The 20,922-nt window shown below is 43.8% G+C and overlaps 1 protein-coding gene across 2 annotated transcripts in view; it reads left to right on the top strand.

Annotated features, from left to right (window-relative positions):
• The window catches only part of ACLY (ATP citrate lyase), a 129,920-nt gene extending 120,711 nt beyond the window's left edge, over positions 1 to 9,209 (top strand). For both annotated transcript variants that reach the window (XM_068263107.1, XM_068263106.1), the window contains one exon: positions 8,801 to 9,209. In XM_068263107.1, coding sequence (XP_068119208.1) covers positions 8,801 to 8,895 — 95 coding nt within the window. In that variant the 3' untranslated portion in view covers positions 8,896 to 9,209. The remainder of the gene's footprint in view (positions 1 to 8,800) is intronic.
• The last annotated feature ends 11,713 nt before the right edge of the window (positions 9,210 to 20,922 follow it).

Raw genomic sequence — 20,922 nt, 5'->3', positions numbered from 1 at the left:
TTTAATTAAGGTAGCATGTATTATTTTAAAACTATAATGGCCAAAAACCGAGGAATAATGAATTTTTTCAATTTTTTTTCTTAATCTTCCTGTTAAAATGGATTTATAATAAAATAATTCTTAGCAAAATGTACCACCCAAAGAAAGCCTAAATGGTGGCGGAAAAAACAAGACCTAGATTATTTCATTGTGATAACTAGTGATAAAGTTATTGGCGAATGAATGGGAGGTGAAAGTTACTCGGATGCATAAGGTGAAACAACACTGAAGGCTGAAGTGGTTTAAAGGAGTTATCAACCAAAATTGAAAAAATGAGCTTTACTCACCTAGGGCTTTCTCCAGGCCCTTGCAGCCAACTGTCTCACGCCGAACGCTACGCTCTGTGCCCCGCGTCCCGGTCTCCATGCACGGTGCGGAGGCTGATAACAAGGTCGTCCTCACTGCACATGCGTGAACCGCCGCTGTCAATAAAGCCCACGTTCTACGTGGCTTACTGCTGCTGATAACTACTTTAACCACTTCCCGACCGCCTAACGCACAGAGGCGGCCGGGAAGTGGAGCCCTGAAGGACCGGCTCACCCACAGAGGCGGCGGTCCTTCTAAGGGCATGGGCGGAGCGATCGCGTCATCCGTGACGCGATCCTCCGCCGGCGCCTGTCACCGCTCGCTCGCCGCAACATCCCGCCGGCTATACGGAAGCGCCGGCGGGATGTTAACCCCGCGATCGCCGCATACAAAGTGTATAATACACTTTGTAATGTTTACAAAGTGTATTATACAGGCTGCCTCCTGCCCTGGTGGTCCCAGTGTCCGAGGGACCACCAGGGCAGGCTGCAGCCACCCTAGTCTGCACCCAAGCACACTGATTTCTCCCCCCCCTGCCCCAGATCGCCCACAGCACCCATCAGACCCCCCCCTGCCCACCCCCCAGACCCCTGTTTGCACCCAATCACCCCCCTAATCACCCATCAATCACTCCCTGTCACTATCTGTCAACGCTATTTTTTTTTATCCCCCCCCCCCCCTGCTCCCTGCCCCCTCCTGATCACCCCCCACCCCTCAGATTCTCCCCAGACCCCCCCCCCCCAGACCACCCCTCCCCCTGTTTACTGTATGCATCTATTCCCCTGATCACCTGTCAATCACCTGTCAATCACCCGTCAATCACCCGTCAATCACCCCCTGTCACTGCCACCCATCAATCAGCCCCTAACCTGCTCCTTGCGGGCAATCTGATCACCCCCCCCCACACCAATAGATCGCCCACAGATCCGACATCAGATCACCTCCCAAATCCATTGTTTACATCTATTCTCTCCTCTAAACACCCACTAATTACCCATCAATCACCCCCTATCACCACCTGTCACTTTTACCTATCAGATCAGACCCTAATCTGCCCCTTGCGGGCACCCAATCACCCGCCCACACGCTCAGATTGCCCTCTGACCCCCCCCCTTATCAATTCACCAGTGCATTAATTACATCTGTTCTTCCCTGTAATAACCCACTGATCACCTGTCAATCACCTGCCAATCACCTATCACCCATCAATCACCCCCTGTCACTGCCACCCATCAATCAGCCCCTAACCTGCCCCTTGCGGGCAATCTGATCACCCACCCACACCATTAGATCGCCCGCAAACCCGCCGTCAGATTACCTCCCAAATGTATCGTTTACATCTGTTATCTTCTCTAAACACCCACTAATTACCCATCAATCACCCATCAATCACCCCCTATCACCACCTGTCACTGTTACCTATCAGATCAGACCCTAATCTGCCCCTTGCAGGCACCCAATCACCCGCCCACACGCTCAGATTGCCCTAAGACCCCCCCCCCCCCCTTATCAATTCGCCGGTGCATTAATTACATCTGTCCTTCCCTGTAATAACCCACTGATCACCTGTCAATCACCTGCCAATCACCTATCACCCATCAATCACCCCCTGTCACTGCCACCCAACAATCAGCCCCTAACCTGCCCCTTGCGTGCAATCTGATCACCCACCCACACCAATAGATCGCCCGCAGATCCGACATCAGATCACCACCCAAGCGCAGCGTTTACATCTATTCTCTCCTCTAAACACCCACTAATTACCCATAAATCACCCATCAATCACTCCCTATCACCACCTGTCACTGTTACCTATCAGATCAGACCCTAATCTGCCCCTTGCGGGCACCCAATCACCCGCCTACACGCTCAGATTGCCCTCAGACCCCCCTTTATCAATTCCCCAGTGCAATATTTACATCTGTCCTTCCCTGTAATAACCCACTGATCACCTGTCAATCACCTGCCAATCACCTATCACCCATCAATCACCCCCTGTCACTGCCACCCAACAATCAGCCCCTAACCTGCCCCTTGCGGGCAAACTGATCACCCACCCACACCAATAGATCGCCCGCAGATCCGACATCAGATCACCACCCAAGCGCAGTGTTTCCATCTATTCTCTCCTCTAAACACCCACTAATCACCCATCAATCACCCCCTATCACCACCTGTCACTGTTACCCATCAGATCAGACCCTAATCTGCCCCTTGCGGGCACCCAATCGCCCGCCTACACGCTCAGATTGCCCTCAGACCCCCCCTTATCAATTCGCCAGTGCAATATTTACATCTGTTCTCCCCTGTAATAACCCACTGATTACCTGTCAATCACCTATCAATCACCCATCAATCACCCCCTGTCACTGCCACCCATCAATCACCCCCTGTCACTGCCACCCATCAATCACCCGCTGTCACTGCCACCCATTAATCAGCCCCTAACCTGCCCCTTGCGGGCAAACTGATCACCCACCCACACCAATAGATCGCCCGCAGATCTGACATCAGATCACCACCCAAGCGCAGTGTTTCCATCTATTCTCTACCCTAAACACCCACTAATTACCCATCAATCACCCCCTGTCACTGCTACCTATCAGATTAGACCCCTATCTGCCCCTAGGGCACTCAATCACCCGCCCACACCCTCAGAATGCCCTCAGACCCCAGCCCTGATCACCTCGCCAGTGCATTGCTTGCATCTATTCCCCCCTCTAATCACACCTTGAGACACCCATCAATCACCTCCTGTCACCCCCTAGCACACCTACCCATCAGATCAGGCCCCAATTTGCCCCGTGTGGGCTCCTGATCACTCGGCCAATCCCTCAGACCCCCTTCCGATCACCTCCCCAGTGCATTGATTGCATCTATTTTCCCCTCTAACCACCCCCTGAGACACCCATCAATCACCTCCTGTCACCCCCCTAGCACTCCTATCCATCAGATCAGGCCCAATACAACCTGTCATCTAAAAGGCCACCCTGCTTATGACCGGTTCCACAAAATTCGCCCCCTCATAGACCACCTGTCATCAAAATTTGCAGATGCTTATACCCCTGAACAGTCATTTTGAGACATTTGGTTTCCAGACTACTCACGGTTTTGGGCCTGTAAAATGCCAGGGCGGTATAGGAACCCCACAAGTGACCCCATTTTAGAAAAAGACACCCCAAGGTATTCTGTTAGGTGTATGACGAGTTCATAGAAGATTTTATTTTTTGTCAAAAGTTAGCGGAAATTAATTTTTATTGGTTTTTTTTCACAAAGTGTCATTTTTCACTAACTTGTGACAAAAAATAAAATCTTCTATGAACTCGCCATATACCTAACGGAATACCTTGGGATGTCTTCTTTCTAAAATGGGGTCACTTGTGGGGTTCCTATACTGCCCTGGCATTTTAGGGGCCCTAAACCGTGAGGAGTAGTCTAGAAAACAAATGCTTCAAAATGACCTGTGAATAGGACGTTGGGCCCCTTAGCGCACCTAGGCTGCAAAAAAGTGTCACACATGTGGTACCGCCGTACTCAGGAAAAGTAGTATAATGTGTTTTGGGGTGTATTTTTACACATACCCATGCTGGGTGGGAGAAATTTCTATGTAAATGGACAATTGTGTGTAAAAAAATTAAACAATTGTCATTTACAGAGAGATTTCTCCCACTTAGCATGGGTATGTGTAAAAATACACCCCAAAACGCATTATACTACTTCTCCTGAGTACAGCGGTACCACATGTGTGGCACTTTTTTACACCGTAAGTACGCTAAGGGGCCCAAAGTCCAATGAGTACCTTTAGGATTTCACAGGTCATTTTGCGACATTTGGTTTCAAGACTACTCCTCACGGTTTAGGGCCCCTAAAATGCCAGGGCAGTATAGGAACCCCACAAATGACCCCATTCTAGAAAGAAGACACCCAAAGGTATTCCGTACGGAGTATGGTGAGTTCATAGAAGATTTTATTTTTTGTCACAAGTTAGCGGAAAATGACACTTTTTGAAAAAAAACTATTAAAATCAATTTCCGCTAACTTGTGACAAAAAAATAAAAACTTCTATGAACTCACCATACTCCTAACGGAATACCTTGGGGTGTCTTCTTTCTAAAATGGGGTCATTAGTGGGGTTCCTATACTGCCCTGGCATTTTAGGGGCCCTAAACCGTGAGGAGTAGTCTTGAAACAAAAATGACCTGTGAAATCCTAAAGGTACTCATTGGACTTTGGGCCCCTTAGTGCAGTTAGGGTGCAAAAAAGTGCCACACATGTGGTATCGCCGTACTCGGGAGAAGTAGTACAATGTGTTTTGGGGTGTATTTTTACACATACCCATGCTGGGTGGGAGAAATACCTCTGTAAATGACAATCTTTTGATTTTTTTACACACAATTGTCCATTTACAGAGGTATTTCTCCCACCCAGCATGGGTATGTGTAAAAATACACCCCAAAACACATTGTACTACTTCTCCCGAGTATGGCGATACCACATGTGTGGCACTTTTTTGCACCCTAACTGCGCTAAAGGGCCCAAAGTCCAATGAGTACCTTTAGGATTTCACAGGTCATTTTGAGAAATTTCGTTTCAAGACTACTCCTCACGGTTTAGGGCCCCTAAAATGCCAGGGCAGTATAGGAACCCCACAAATGACCCCATTTTAGAAAGAAGACACTCCAAGGTATTCCGTTAGGAGTATGGTGAGTTCATAAAAGATTTTATTTTTTGTCAAAAGTTAGCGGAAATTGATTTTAATTGTGTTTTTTCACAAAGTGTCATTTTTCCGCTAACTTTTGACAAAAAATAAAGTCCTGTGAAATCCTAAAGGTACTCATTGGACTTTGGGCCCTTTAGCGCAGTTAGGGTGCAAAAAAGTGCCACACATGTGGTATCGCCGTACTCAGGAGAAGTAGTATAATGTGTTTTGTGGTGTATTTTTACACATACCCATGCTGAGTGGGAGAAATATCTCTGTAAATGGACAATTGTGTGTAAAAAAAAAATTAACAAATTGTCATTTACAGAGATATTTCTCCCACCCAGCATGGGTATGTGTAAAAATACACCCCAAAACACATTATACTACTTCTCCTGAGTACGGCAATACGACATGTGTGGCACTTTTTTGCAGCCTAACTGCGCTAAGGGGTCCAAAGTCCAATGAGCACCTTTAGGCTTTACAGGGGTGCTTACAATTTAGCACCCCCCAAAATGTCAGGACAGTAAACACACCCCACAAATGATCCCATTTTGGAAAGTAGACCCTTCAAGGTATTCAGAGAGGGGCATGGTGAGTCCGTGGCAGATTTCATTTTTTTTTTTCGCAAGTTAGAAGAAATGGAAACTTTTTTTTTTCTCACAAAGTGTCATTTTCCGCTTACTTGTGACAAAAAATAATATCTTCTATGAACTCACTATGCCTCTCAGTGAATACTTTGGGATGTCTTCTTTCCAAAATGGGGTCATTTGGGGGGTATTTATACTATCCTGGAATTCTAGCCGCTTGAAAATGGGAAAATTCACTTTTTGCACCATAGTTTGTAAACGCTATAACTTTTACCCAAACCAATAAATATACACTGAATGGTTTTTTTTTATTAAAAAACATGTTTGTCCACATTTTTTGCGCTGCATGTATACAGAAATTTTACTTTATTTGAAAAATGTCAGCACAGAAAGTTAAAAAAATCATTTTTTTGCCAAAATTCATGTCTTTTTTGATGAATATAATAAAAAGTAAAAATCGCAGGAGCAATCAAATAGCACCAAAAGAAAGCTTTATTAGTGACAAGAAAAGGAGCCAAAATTCATTTAGGTGGTAGGTTGTATGAGCGAGCAATAAACCGTGAAAGCTGCAGTGGTCTGAATGGAAAAAAAGTGGCCGGTCCTTAAGGGGTAGAAACCCCTAGGTCCTCAAGTGGTTAAAGGATACCACAACTGACATGTGGCATAATGAGATAGACATGGGTGCTGTGTTCCTTTTTTTCTTTCTCTGCCTGAAAGAGGTAAATATCAGGTATGTAAGTGCCTGACTCAGTCCTGACTCAGACAGGAAGTGACTACAGTGTGACCCTCACTGATAAGAAATTCCCCCTTTTTTATCTCTTTCTTGCTCTCAGAAGACATTTTCTGCTAGGAAAGTGTTTTATAGTTGGAATTTCTTATCAGTGAAGGTCACACTGTAGTCACTTCCTGTCTGAGTCAGGACTGAGTCAGCCACTTACATACCTGATATTTACCTCTTTCAGGCAGAGAAAGAAAAAAAGGAACACAGCATAGTTATTTGTGTGCTAGGCACTACACATACCCATGTCTATCTCATTATGCCACATGTCAGTTGTGGTATCCTTTAAGTGTACCTGTAGTGAAAAAGTACCCCAAATGGGTACTAAAGTAGAAGCTTCTACGTCCCTATCCACCTTGTTGTCCCAGTGCTGGGACTCCCCAAAACCAGAGTTTCCCTCTACTGAAGTAAGTTTCTTCCCCCCCCCCCCCCCCCCCCACACACACACCTCTTCATCTCACAGGTTTTGCTTTAACCAAACCTGTTAGTTGCACAACCTAAAGAAAAAAACAAAACCTACTGGAATCCTGATGTCTTCAGGACCCCCTCTGTCACCATTTCGCTGCCCCTGCTGTTTTTTTCTGATGTTTAAAATGTTATTTTATAGGTCACAGGTGTTGAACTCCAGGTCTGGAGGGCCAGATCCAGGCCAGTGTTTAGTATGGACTGAGAAAGAGGAATGTGTTCTACCTGATGGACCACATCTTTACTGATTAAGGCCCATCAATTAATTTGAACTGTGTCAAAAATGTGTGAGGACCTCAATGGACCTGTTTGGCATCCCTGGTCTAGGAAAATGGCCACCTTGCCAGATAAAATTAAATTGTCTCCTTTTTCTCTCCCCCTCCCCATAGGGCCCTTTTCCACTAGCAATCACAAACGCCAGCGATTGCGATTTTTCATTAATTTTGTTATGCGATTGTGATTTGCATTGCATTATCCCTCTTAAAATCACTCCAGAATCCGATTGCGATTTGAAAATCGAATTACTATAGTGGAAAATACTTCTCATGATTTTTTGAAAATCGAATTACTATAGTGGAAAATACTTCTCATGATTTCTATGATAAAGTAGCAACCCTAGCGATTTGCGATTTAGCTGTGTAGTGGAAAAGGACCCATAGTGCTAATACAGCCAGTGTGTGCTGAAAATCCCCGATCCCTTCCACCCAACACCATGCAAAGGTGGGCCACCCATCTCTACCCCCCCACAATCTTTTGGAGAGAGTACTGCAGCGGAAGCCATCACTCACAGATTTATCACCGAGGCACAGCTTCCTCTCTTCTCTCTCTGCTTTAGTGATAAAGAGTTGAAAACATATGTCTGAATTTTAATGAAAGTTTGACATTAAACATGATTTAATCAGACCTCTCTCCCACAGGCCTATTGAACTTCTAATTATTATTTTGTTGTCAGGAATCTTTGCACAGCGACAGAGGTTTTATGCCTTCAGATTACTTAGCAGGAGACCTGCCTCTGAAGTTAAAGAGAACCTGAACTGAAAATAAAAAGTCAAAATAACCATACACAGGTCATACTTACCTCCCATGTAGTCTACTTCTCAATCTCTTTCTCCTCTCCTGCGTCCCATTTGTCCACTGTGATCAATGTATTTCTCCATCCTCCATTTTAAAAATGGCCATTACCTCATAACAGCTTTTTGGTCAGTACACTCTTAAACTGTAATATCACACCACTTGAGCCATAGGGAAACCTAGACATTACCTTGCACTTTCATTTGTAACGGACAGCTGCTGAAATATAACTGAAAGCAACTGGAATATTTCCGTTCTGACAAAATATTGTCAGAACTGGAAGGGATCACTGTAAGAAAACCGTGAGCTTCTGAGAGGAACTGACTGAGAGGTTAGTATGTAATATTCATTTGCAGGTACATCGTGTGTTTATTTTAAATAATTTTCCTCGCTTCAGGTTCCCTTTAAACTTCCAAGACTGCAGAGATATACAGTAGCATTGGAATGGTTAACAATAAGCCTGGATCAACAGGGCAAGCTTTGAGGTCAAAACTACTGGTAGGGAGGGTGAGTGGACACCCTGGAAAGAGAAAGCACAGAGACATAAGACGTCCCAATAGTGTAATATGTTACAAAAGGAAAATTAGTGCTCACAAAGGTAGTTTTGCAAGCGGGGCAACCAACCACAAGAAGTGGGTGTAGATGTATAAACCTAACTCCGCTCAACTAAGAATTGAGCGCCTCGCCTTATTACAGAGGTAAAAAGGATCCAGAGGAATGCTTGGTGAGAAAAGTTTGTAACTTGTCAGTGGTTAGTCTAGCATTGGCAAGATGCATCTCTGAGTGAGAACAGGAAAAGATGCAGAATTTATTGCTGGGAGAATAACGTGATTTTTTTAATTTTATTTACAGGACATTATTTGGACCAAAAGAGACTGAAGCAAGGATTGTACCGACATCCTTGGGATGATATTTCTTACGTTCTTCCTGAACACATGACCATGTAGAGAGCGTTGACGGACCACTCCACTTACAGAATACTTGAGAAGCTGTTGCACACGAGATGGCTGCTTTTGGTGTGCAGGTGTTCAAAGCAATGCAAATTCAGACTACAGTATATGTTGCTTTTTAATGTCTTAAGTTCATGGTCAGTAATTTTTGTCCATTTTGTTTTCTTTTTTTGTCATGTTTTGTTTTTTATCTTTCTTCACCTGTTTAATGGTTCATGCTCGTTACATCTTTTTATTTTGCTATGTGTAGATATTTACAACCAATTTAAATTGTATTGACAGCTGTATTTATTAAATGGAAACAGCACTGATTTCGTAGTGTTCCTTTTCTTTAAGTTTCACACTATTTGTTTTCCTACCTCATTCTACAGCCATTTTGGGGTAAAGGCAATTTAATCATATATATATATATATATATATATATATATATATATATATATATATATATATATATATATATATATATATATATATATATATATATATATATATATATATATATATATATATATATATATATATATATATATATATATATATATATATATATATATATATATATATATATATATATATATATATATATATATATATATATATATATATATATATATATATATATATATATATATATATATATATATATATATATATATATATATATATATATATATATATATATATATATATATATATATATATATATATATATATATATATATATATATATATATATATATATATACATATACACATACACATACACATACACATACACATACACATACACATACACATACACATACACATACACATACACATACACATACACATACACATACACATACACATACACATACACATACACATACACATACACATACACATACACATACACATACACATACACATACACATACACATACACATACACATACACATACACATACACATACACATACACATACACATACACATACACATACACATACACATACACATACACATACACATACACATACACATACACATACACATACACATACACATACACATACACATACACATACACATACACATACACATATACATATACATATACATATACATATACATATACATATACATATATATATATATACATATACATATACATATATATATATATATATATATATATATATATATATATACATACATTTTTGTGAAGAACTCCTCAATTCCACTTTGGTATGGTACTGATTCACATAATTTGTAATTATTTTTATTTTGTTCTTTGAGTTCTTTAACCAGATTGAGACTGCGTGTAGCCAAAACTATGCCTCATTTGTGGCTGCTTAAAGGGAACCTTAACTGAGGACTATGGATATTTCCTTTTAAACAATCTCAGTTGCCTGACAGTCCTGCTGATCTCTTTAGCTGCAGTAGTGGCTGAATCACACACTTAAAACAAGCATGTAGCTAATCCAGTCTGACTTGACTTCAGTCAGAGCACCTGATCTGCATGCTTGTTGAGGGGCTGTGGCTGAAAGTATTAGACACACAGGATCAGCAGGAGAGTCAGGCAACTGGTATGGTTTTAAAAGGAAAAATCCATATCCTTCTCAGTTTAGGTTCCCTTTAAGCCTAATGCAGTGTAGTTTTTTAACTCCACCGGCTCCCGTGCACAGAACGTGATAGCACAACCCCACTGGCACAAAACTCAGCTGTCTTAAAGCACAGTAGTGAGAAGAATATGGAGGCTGCCACATTTATTACCTTTAAAAAAACCAAAAAAAAAAAAACCAGTTGCCTGGCAGAACTACTGGTCTATTTGGCTGCAGTAGTGTCTGAATAATAGCAGAAACAAGCATGCAGACAATATTGTCAGAAACACCTGATCTGCTGCATGCTTGTTCAGGGTCTGTGGCTAAAAGTATTAGAGGCAGAGGAACAGCAGGACAGCTAGGCAACTAGTATTACTTTAAGTGGACCCAAATTAAAAATACAAGATTTCAGAAATAAAATCTATTTTCTAAATAAATGGCAGCCTTTTTTCAGCTGCATGATGACAAGTATAAAATATTTTAGTTTCATATTGCCGGGACAGAATCCGGCAAACTGGTGGAGTAGATGGTGTCCGGCAAAGGAGGAATTGCTAATGGCTGCCACCTGTATAACCCTAGTTATGAAAAGAGGCGTGTGAAAAGCAGGCACTGAAATTCTCATAGGCTTGAAGGAGTGTTTATTTATATTTATGTTTCAGAGTGGTGCAATTAAATATTTTGAATAAAAAAAAATGTTTGGTTTGGGTACGCTTTAAAATGATATAAATATTGCAGCCCTCACATACCTCTCACTACAGTTGTCCTTTAAGACAACTGGGCTCACTTTCAGGAGGCTTTTTGGTTGGCCTCTGATTACTGTAAGCTAATGACAGTGAATGTCAGGAATAATGAAAAAGTATTAAATGGAACCTAAACTGTGAATTACGTTCCTGTCACAATTTATGGTGAAGATATTTGATTCTGAAATAATGCTACAGTGTATATTTTTCACTATGAACTGAGAAAATAAAAGTATTTTTAATGGTAAAAATCAATCTTATTGGCTCAGGGAACATGTATTCCCTTTCACCAATTAGTGCTGCAGGAAATCGTGCCAGAGGTTTTGCACATGAGCAAACCCAATCACGCACAGCTGTGTTTCAGCTACAATATTAACATCCTAGTGGCTGAACGGGAATCACAAGCGCAACTCACAATTTTTGGCTGCCGAATCATGATCGTGGCCTGAACACAAGCGCGGAGTGTGAATTAGCCCTAAATAGGTTACATCTGGATCAGCTGAGATTTGCAACAAATTTACACAATTGGCAGCAATGCACAATCTGTTTCAATGTAGGCTAATGAGCAGTGGTGCACGTTGTGTTGTATTTGGATGACTAACTTTTTATTTGCAGAACCAAGCAGTGGTGGGCTCAAATACATGATTTAAATGAGACTTAATTGCCTCAAGTGTGTGGCTGGGAGAGAGGGGGTTACTTACCCATAAGTCCGCTGTCTGTGTTTCAAATGTCTTGACCGCATCTTACTGGATGGGGTGTAAGACTCACTACTGCGCACTTCCTCCTTTCGGCTTGGAGGGAGTCTTGCAACATGTCCAATAGGAGGCGTATAAGATGTTTGAAACGCATAAAGACAGTGGACTTATGGGTAAATAACCCCCTCTCAGCTGCACACCTGAGGCAATTAAGCTTAATTTAAATCACGAATTTGAGTCCTTATGAACTCATGAGCCCATGCCTAGTACTAAACAGGAAACCACTTATGGGGTAGAGGATGTATGCCCAGTAGGCATATACATGCACACGCACAAATAAAAAAAATCTTTTACTAGTTAAAGTTCCTGGCAAATTTGACACTTCAGCTTGTTACAGCAAAAATGTTTTCATTACTTAGCAATTTTTAAACTGGCTTCAGAGTCTCTTTAAATGTTATTTTTACCTTATATTTATCTGAGGCACGTTTGCCCGTTAAAACGTCGCTATCCCGTTTCAGAACGAGGGGTCTTTACTCCCCACATCCCCCCTGCAAAATCCACAACTTTCTTGGTCATGGATTTTGCTGCTCATGGAGGCAGAGCTTTCGGCTGTAGCTCTGCCTCCATGCGCGTCTATCAGCCGGCGGAACACCACCTCTCCCCCACCCCTCTCAATGAAGGAAGACAGAGGGCCGGGGAGAGGTGGAGATACGCGTTGATAGACGTGCGTAGAGGCAGAGCTGCTGCTGAAAGCTTTGCCTCTACAGGAAGCGCTCAGTGTGCCCTAGGGGATTTGGGGGTAAAGACCCCTCGTTCTGCCACGGCATAGCAGCGTTTTAACGGGTAAACATGCCTCAGATAAATAAGGTAAAAAGCCATTTTTAAACTGGAAAAGGAAAGTTAGCTGCTCCTAAACTTTTACTACCTCATGATGTAAGAGTTAAAACTTGGAATAAGAGAAGCTTTGAAGATAAAAAAACTTAACCACTTGCTGACTGCAGCACGTCAATGGGTGTGGACATGGCTGCAGCCCCAGGACTGCCTAACGCCGATCGGCGTAAGGTCCTTGGGGTGTGGTTTGCAGGAGATTGCACGCAACCCTGCTTGGATGGCGGAGCGGAAGTCTCCCAGCGGCTATCAGAAACTGTTAGACGATACCGTCGTTTAATTACACTATAAAGCGCTGCGATTTAAGGCAGCGCTGTACTTGGGACAACAGTGTGACACAACTGTACCCTCTAGAAGCAGGGAAGTGATCAGCTGTCATAGGCTGAAGCCTGACAGCAGATCACGCTGATTGGCTGGTGGGGGGAGGGAGAATTAGAATAATAATCCCCCCAAAAATAGGGAAAAAGACATATTTACAAAAAAAAACCATACGTCAGACTGCTGGGGATCTGGAGTGTACATAAAATGATGTAGAAGGCTTTGCAGGCTAGACAGTGAAACATACCCAGGTGACAACCTGCAGTCAAATTGGGACAGCAGTGCCACCTGATGTGGAAATTGATTGGAAAGCAGCGAATTACTGCTTTCTGGCTTCCATGTGGATGGGTGGTGCCAGCACTGCTATTCTATATTTGGACCACCAATATTTAAAGATGTAGGTGATCGCATCTGTAAGTATTGTGTGTTGTGTGTGGTGGGCTGGTAAAAAAAAAGCCTTGGGGCCACATTCAGCCTGCAGGCCTTAGTTTGAGGACCACTGGGTTAGAGGGAACCTAAACTTAGAAGGATATGGATGTTACCTTTTAAAATACCAGTTGCCCGACTCTCCTACTGATCCTGTGTCTGAAGCCTCTTTTCCACAGACAATGGAGCTGTGTGCTCAGCAAGCAGTTACCAGGCAGCAGTGAGCAGTTGTGTAAGTTTGAGAGGCATTTTACTGCCTATCAACAGTCTGTGGAAAAGAGGCCTAATACTTTTAGCCACAGCCCCCACAACATGCATGCAGATCAGGTGCTCTGACTGAATTCAGCCTGGATTAGCTGCATGCTTGTTTCAGGTGTGTGATTCAGCTGCTACTGCAGCCAAAGAAATCAGCAGAACTGCCAAGCAACTGGTATTATTTAAAAAGAAACATCCTATCCCTCTCCGTAAGGTAGGAAGGGTAAACTTACCTTTTTAGTGGTAATACACAATGGTCGTGTGTAACAGATTACAGCACATTTCACTTTGCAGCTTGCTCCATCTATGCTTATACTCTGCATGCTCCATGGGGGGGTCACTTATGCTACGTACACAAAATACAATTTTCTTGCAGATTTACCTGCCAGATCAAACTTGTTTCCAACATGTTTGATCTGAATTTCAATCTATTTTCTAATTTTCGTTCACTTTTATGAAAATAGATTGGAAAATTAATGAAGATTCAGATTGGACATTCTGGAACAAAAAATCTTGTACCTAGCATAATCCTGGATGGAGGGTCTGGAATTTGCTAGTCTTTAGCTGGGGGGGTTCAGCTAGTGACCCACAAACTAGAAGCAATTCCCCTTCACTAATCTGACCAATGTTCTGTCTCCATGCTCTGAATGCAAAAATCGATTCAGACTCCATTGGATGATACATAAACCGTAGCCAATTCCTACAGATATCTTGCATCCTGCTTGATCAACTAAGCTGGTAGATTCCAAAGGATATCAGCAACTTTTCATCAATTGGAACACTCGATTCTCTCTGGATTCCCTATCAATTCAATAAAATTATCGAATCATCAATCGTACGGCAAAATCACTAGATGTGTTGGCACCTTTACTGCACAAAATGTATTGTCACAATCTAGTAGAGATCAAGTTCACAGGCCAACATGATATGGACAAGGAGTGCTGCTTCCAAAAGGTAATGTAACAACATTTAAATCTTAAGGATAGAGTGAAAGTGCACATCCACTGATAAAATCTGTTTATTTCCAATTAAATTGAACAAGCATTGTACGTTACAGGCAACTCATCCTGTGACATCCTGGTAAGTATAAAGAGCCATGCAAGGTTGACAGTGAGGATGAGCAGGAGAGTCAGGTAACTGGTATTTTAACCACTTTACCCCCGCGCGTACGTATTTCTCCGCCCCTTTTTCCATCCTTTAACAACCAAGGGACGGAGAAACACGTACTTTCCGCGTTCTCGACGCTGCCCGCGCTCCCGCTCGTAAACACGCCGCCGCCCGCTCGCCCAGAGATCAATGAACGGGAAAATCCATTCCCGTTCGTTGATCTAAGCCCGCAATGATCAGCTGCTCTCCTATGGGCAGCGCGATCATTGTGAGAAAAACTCACGTGTCCAGCCTCCTTATACTTCCTCCAAGCTTCCGGAAGGAAGCTTGGAGGTCGCATTAAAACAAAAGTTACTGTGGCCATCTTGTGGCCAAATAGTAAACTACACCCTACACATTTTTCACATACAAATAAATGACTTTTACATATAAAATTAACTCATTACCTCCCACACTCCCCAATTTTTTTTTTTTTGTAATTAAAAAAAATTAAAAAATTACAATTAAAAAAATACATAAATAGTTACCTTAGGGACTGAACTTTTTAAATATTATGTCAAGAGGGTATAACACTGTTACTTTATAAACTATGGGCTTGTAATTAGGGATGGACGCAAAAATGAAAAAAATGCACCTTTATTTCCAAATAAAATATTGGCGCCAAACATTGTGATAGGGACATAATTTAAATGGTTTTATAACCGGGACAAAAGGGCAAATACGTTTCATGGGTTTTAATTACAGTAGCATGCATTATTTAAAAACTATAATGGCCGAAAACTGAAAAAATAATTATTTTTTTCCCCACATTTTTCCTATTTTCCCATTAAAACACATTTAGAAAAAAATAATTCTTGGCATAATGTCCCACCTAAAGAAAGCCTAATTGGTGGCGGAAAAAACAAGATATAGTTCATTTCATTGCGATAAGTAAATGATAAAGTTATAGACGAATGAATGGAAGGAGCGCTGAAAGGTGAAAATTGCCTCTGGTGCTCAGGGGGTAAAACCCCTCAGTGGTGAAGTGGTTAAAAACAATCCATATCCTTCTCATTTTAGGTTCACTTTAATCCTGTGTCTCTAATACTTTCAGCCACAACCCCTGAACAAGTATGCAGATCAGGTGCTCTGACTGAAGTCAGACTGGATTAGCTGGAGGCTTGTTTCAGGGCAGTGATTCAGCTACTATTGCAGCCAAAGATCAGCAGGACTGCCAAGCAACTGGTTTTGATTAACCACTTAATCCACCACTACAGTATATCTACGTCAGCTGTGGCTTCCTCCAAGCCACAATGACGTAGAGATACTGACTTATTTGCAGCCTGCTGTGCACGATCGGGTGCGCTTCAGAGCGCACCCTCCACCACTGTCAGCTGCATTACTAATTAGCGAAAAGGGACCGTGTTCCATTTTAGCCAATTAGTCCACCCCCCTCCCATGAATGATCGCTGCAGTAGTTAACTGCGGCGATCCTTCATCTGTCCCCCTCTGTACGTAGTTAAAAATCCACCAGCAAGCAGCCTCACTCACCTTACCTCGTTCCTGCGACTATCCTGAAGCCCGATCCTCCGATCCCGCTCTGCATTCAGCCGCGTATTGCCGTTTACCCGGGTCCTGGCTTGATGACATCAAGCCGGGACTGGATATTCTGCATAGCGGGGCTGACTGCAGAGCGGGGATTGGAGGTTTGGGCTCAGGATAGTCGCAGGAACGAGGTAAGGTGAGTGAGGCTGCTTGCTGGAGGATTTTTTTTTTTTAAACTATTCATGCACCGAGGGGGCTGCCTGATTGTGGAGGCGGGGGGGGTATTTGGCTATCGATCCTGGGGGAGGGGGTATTTAAAAGGGGGGGGGGATGTGAGATCACTGGGGGACATCTGGCTAATGGGGGGGGTCTATTAGTCAGGCACATCTGGCTACACTGGGGGGGGGATAATCTAATACCAGGGGCCCATTTGGCTATGATGGGGGGCTGGTGCTAATCCTGGGGGCAATAGCTGGCTAAAAATGGGGGGGAATGCTGATCCCAGGGCACATCTGGCTATAATTAGGGCACATCTGACAGTTTATGCTGGGGGTGGCAAATGCAGGGGACACATCTGACTATCCGGGGGGGGGGGGGGGCTGATACTGGGAACACATTTGGCTATCTAGTCTGGGAGACATAATACTAGTGGCATGGTTTTTAAACAGTAGCACTTAGCACTTTTCATTTTTAAGATGGAACCGGTAAAAACTGAGAAATGCATTTTTAATTTTTTTCCTTTAACCACTTGCCGACCGCCCACTGTAGATTGGCGGCAGCAAAGTGGCAGCCCCAGGACCACGTAACGCAGAATGGCGTTGGGTCCTGGGACACTGTTTTGCCGGCGATCGCACGCTGGGATGTGCACACATCCGCCGGCAATAGGCTCCGCTCACACGCAACATCAACCCGCCGGCCAATCGGAAGCGCCGGCGGGTTGGTTACCGACGATCGCCGCATAGGTAGCGTAATGTATACAAAGTGTATTATACAGGCTGCCTCCTGCCCTGATGGTCCCAGTGTCCGAGGAACCACCAGGTCAGGCTGCAGCCACCCTAGTCTGCACCCAAACACACTGATCTGCCCCCCCCCCCCCCCTGATCGCCCACAACACCCCTACCCACCCCCCAGACCACTGTTTGAACCTAATCACCCATCAATCACTCCCTGTCAACGCTATTTTTTTTTTAGTCCCTAAACTGCCCTGGGGACTCCTGATCACCTCCCACACTCTACGATTCTCCCAGACCCCCCCCCCCCCCCCCGTGTACTGTTATTCATCTATCCCCCCTGATCACCTGTCAATCACCCCCTGTCACTACCACCCATCAATCAGCCCCTAACCTGCCCCTTGCGGGCAACCTGATCACCCACACCAATAATTCGCCTGCAGATCCGACATCAAATCACCTCCCAAGTGCAGTGTTTACATCTGTTCTCTCCTCTTAAACACCCACTAATTACCCATCAATCACCCCTATCACCACCACCCATCAGATTAGACCCTAATCTGCCCCTTGCGGGCACCCAATCACCCGCCCACACGCTAAGATTGCCCTCTAGACCCCCAACCCCCTCCCCCCTTAACAATTCGCCAGTGCATTATTTACATCTGTTCTTCCCTGTAATAACCCACTGATCACCTGTCAATCACCCCCTGTCACTGCCACCCATCAATCAGCCCCTAGCGGGAATCTGATCACCCACCCACACCATTAGATCGCCTGCAGACCCGACGTCAGATCACCTCCTAAGTGCACTGTTTACATCTGTTCTTTCCTTTAAACACCCACTAAATACCCATCAATCACCCCCTGTCACTGCTACTTATCAGATTAGACCCCTAGCTGCCCCTAGGGCACCAAATCACCCACCCACACCTTTAGACCCCAGCCTTGATCACCTCGCTAGTGCATTGCTTGCATCTATTCCCCCCACTAATCACACCTTGAGACACCCATCAATCACCTCCTGTCACCCCCTAGCACACCTACCCATCAAATCAGGCACTAATGTGCCTCGTGTGGGCTCCTGATCACTCGGCCCAAACCCTCAGATCCCCTCAGACCACCTTCCAATCACCTCCCTAGTGCATTGATTGCATCTATTTTCCCCTCTAACCACCCCCTGAGACACCCATCAATCACCTCCTGTCACCCCCCTAGCACTCCTATCCATCAGATCAGGCCCAATACAACCTATCATCCTAAGAGGCCACCCTGCTTATGACCGGTTCCACAAAATTCGCCCCTCATAGACCACCTGTCATCAAAATTTGCAGATGCTTATACACCTGAACAGTCATTTTGAGACTGCATACAGTACACGGGAGGGGGGGGGGGGGGGTGATCAGGAGGGAGCAGGGGGCAGTTTAGGGCATAAAAAAAAAATAGCGTTTACAGATAGTGACAGGGAGTAATTGATGGGTGATTGGGTGCAAACAGGGGTCGGGGAGGGGGGGTCCTGAGGGGTGCTGTGGGCGATCGGGAGGGGGGGGGGGGATGGAACAGTGTGCTTGGGTGCAGAGTAGGGTGGCTGCAGCCTTCCCTGGTGGTCCCTCGGACACTGGGACCACCAGGGCAGGAGGCAGCCTGTATAATACACTTTGTATACATTACATTGTATACTTTGTATGCGGCAATCCGGGTGCTAGTAAGCGCCGGTGCTTCCGAACGGCCGGCGGGTTACAGCGCGAGGGGGGCGGAACCAGTCCTCGGGAGAGGATCGCGTCACGAATGACGCGATCACTCCGCCCATGCCCGTACAAGAACCGCCGCCAATTGTACATGCGGCGGTCCTTGCGGGATCCACTTCCCGGCCGCCATTTGTACATGCGGCGGTCGGGAAGTGTTAAAATGAATAGAAAACTACTATTTTCTTAGTACAAAATATCCCCCCAATGAAAGCCTCGTTTGTCTTGGAAAAAAAAACGGTATAAAAACCGGTATATAGATCATTTAGTGTCATGAGTAGGGATAAAGTTATTGCTGATTAACTAGGGTCATGGCTAAAATGTCAAAATGGCTCTGGTCCATAAGAGGAAAACAAGGTCTGGATTCGGATTGGTTAAAAAAGGAAACATCCATATACCTTTCAGTTTAGGTTCTCTTTAAAGCACCGATTCTGTGGTGCAAAATAGCTAAGGCCTCATTCACATCATCAGACACAGATGGTCGTGCAATCGTACTGTAAAGTGTTGCGTGGCTGATCCCATTCACCGTAGTGAACGGGTCAGCCGTGCGTTTTGGGAAAAAAAAAAAGGGGTGCAGCCTGCATTCTGCATGGTACAGAACGCATGCAGTGTGAGCAGCTGACAGTGCAGTCTATGCACTTCTGATGTTCAGGTCTGCCTCCTGTAATGTGAACAGGGCCTAAGCAAGGATCTCTACAGTGCTTTGTAACATCATTGTTTAATGGTGTCCAATTAAACAGCTTTAGCAGTGAATGTACACTCTGCACAAAATGTACACGGACTTAAGAATAGTCATATCTTATAAGTGTTGTGCACCCCCCATCTTCATGAAGAAAATAAAGTCTTAACTTCCAGGCATTAGACATAAGATATTTTATATTCAGAAGTGAAAACTAGTAAATGTGGCAAAAAAAAAAAAATCCTATTAACCAGAGCGATTTTTACCTTTCAGAGCTCATCCCTTTCATTTGCCAGTAGCTTAATCCACTACTAATCACAATGAAATGATCTACCGTATATCTTTTTTTCACCAATTGGGGCTTTTTGGGGGTTGATGTGTTTCCAGTAATGATTTTATTTTCTATGCATCTTAAAGGAAATGAACACTGCTACTGTACATAAAACTCACATTTTATCTGCCTATTTGTCCTGGTTATCACAAGATTTTAATGATGTTCCTAGTACAAAGTATGGTTACAATATAGTATTCTGAAATAAAGGTGTATTTTTTTTTTGTTTTTTTCACATGCACGGGAATGCACGTGCACAGCAGCAGCACTGTATGACTTATAAAAACGTCCTGGTTAAGAGGCTCTAGCAGGATGTTTTTATAAGTCAGCTTGTCATTAAGTGGTTAAGCAGTATACAACATCTACTCTAAGGCTACTTTCACAGTAAGACGTTACAGGCGCACATTAGAGCAACCTGTAACGCAGCCAACTTACAGTAATGAAAAATCAATGTGCTCTTCACAGTGCCCACTGCCCACATTGCGTTACAGTGTAACGCTGGACGTTCTGAGAAAGTGCAGCATGCTGTGCAATATATGCGGTTTTAGCCGCGTTAGACTGTTTGCACATGCTCAGTTATGTTGGAGGAGGGGAGAGTCCGCTAGTGCCTCTAGCCACATGGCTAATTAATATTCACTGCACTGTGTGACGTGTAGTGTTACTTCCTGGAGCAGCCGCTTTGTGTGGCGATTGGCTGGCGGGACCACGTGATGCTGAGTGTTCCGATCACGTGGTCTCCACAAGCGCATGCTGTAAAAAATTATGCATCACGAACGCATCAAG

Source organism: Hyperolius riggenbachi, chromosome 12 (assembly GCF_040937935.1).
Source record: "Hyperolius riggenbachi isolate aHypRig1 chromosome 12, aHypRig1.pri, whole genome shotgun sequence".
NCBI lineage: Eukaryota > Metazoa > Chordata > Amphibia > Anura > Hyperoliidae > Hyperolius > Hyperolius riggenbachi.
The sequence above is the reverse complement of the archived record's forward strand: the minus strand, read 5'-3'. Positions and strand labels throughout refer to the sequence as shown.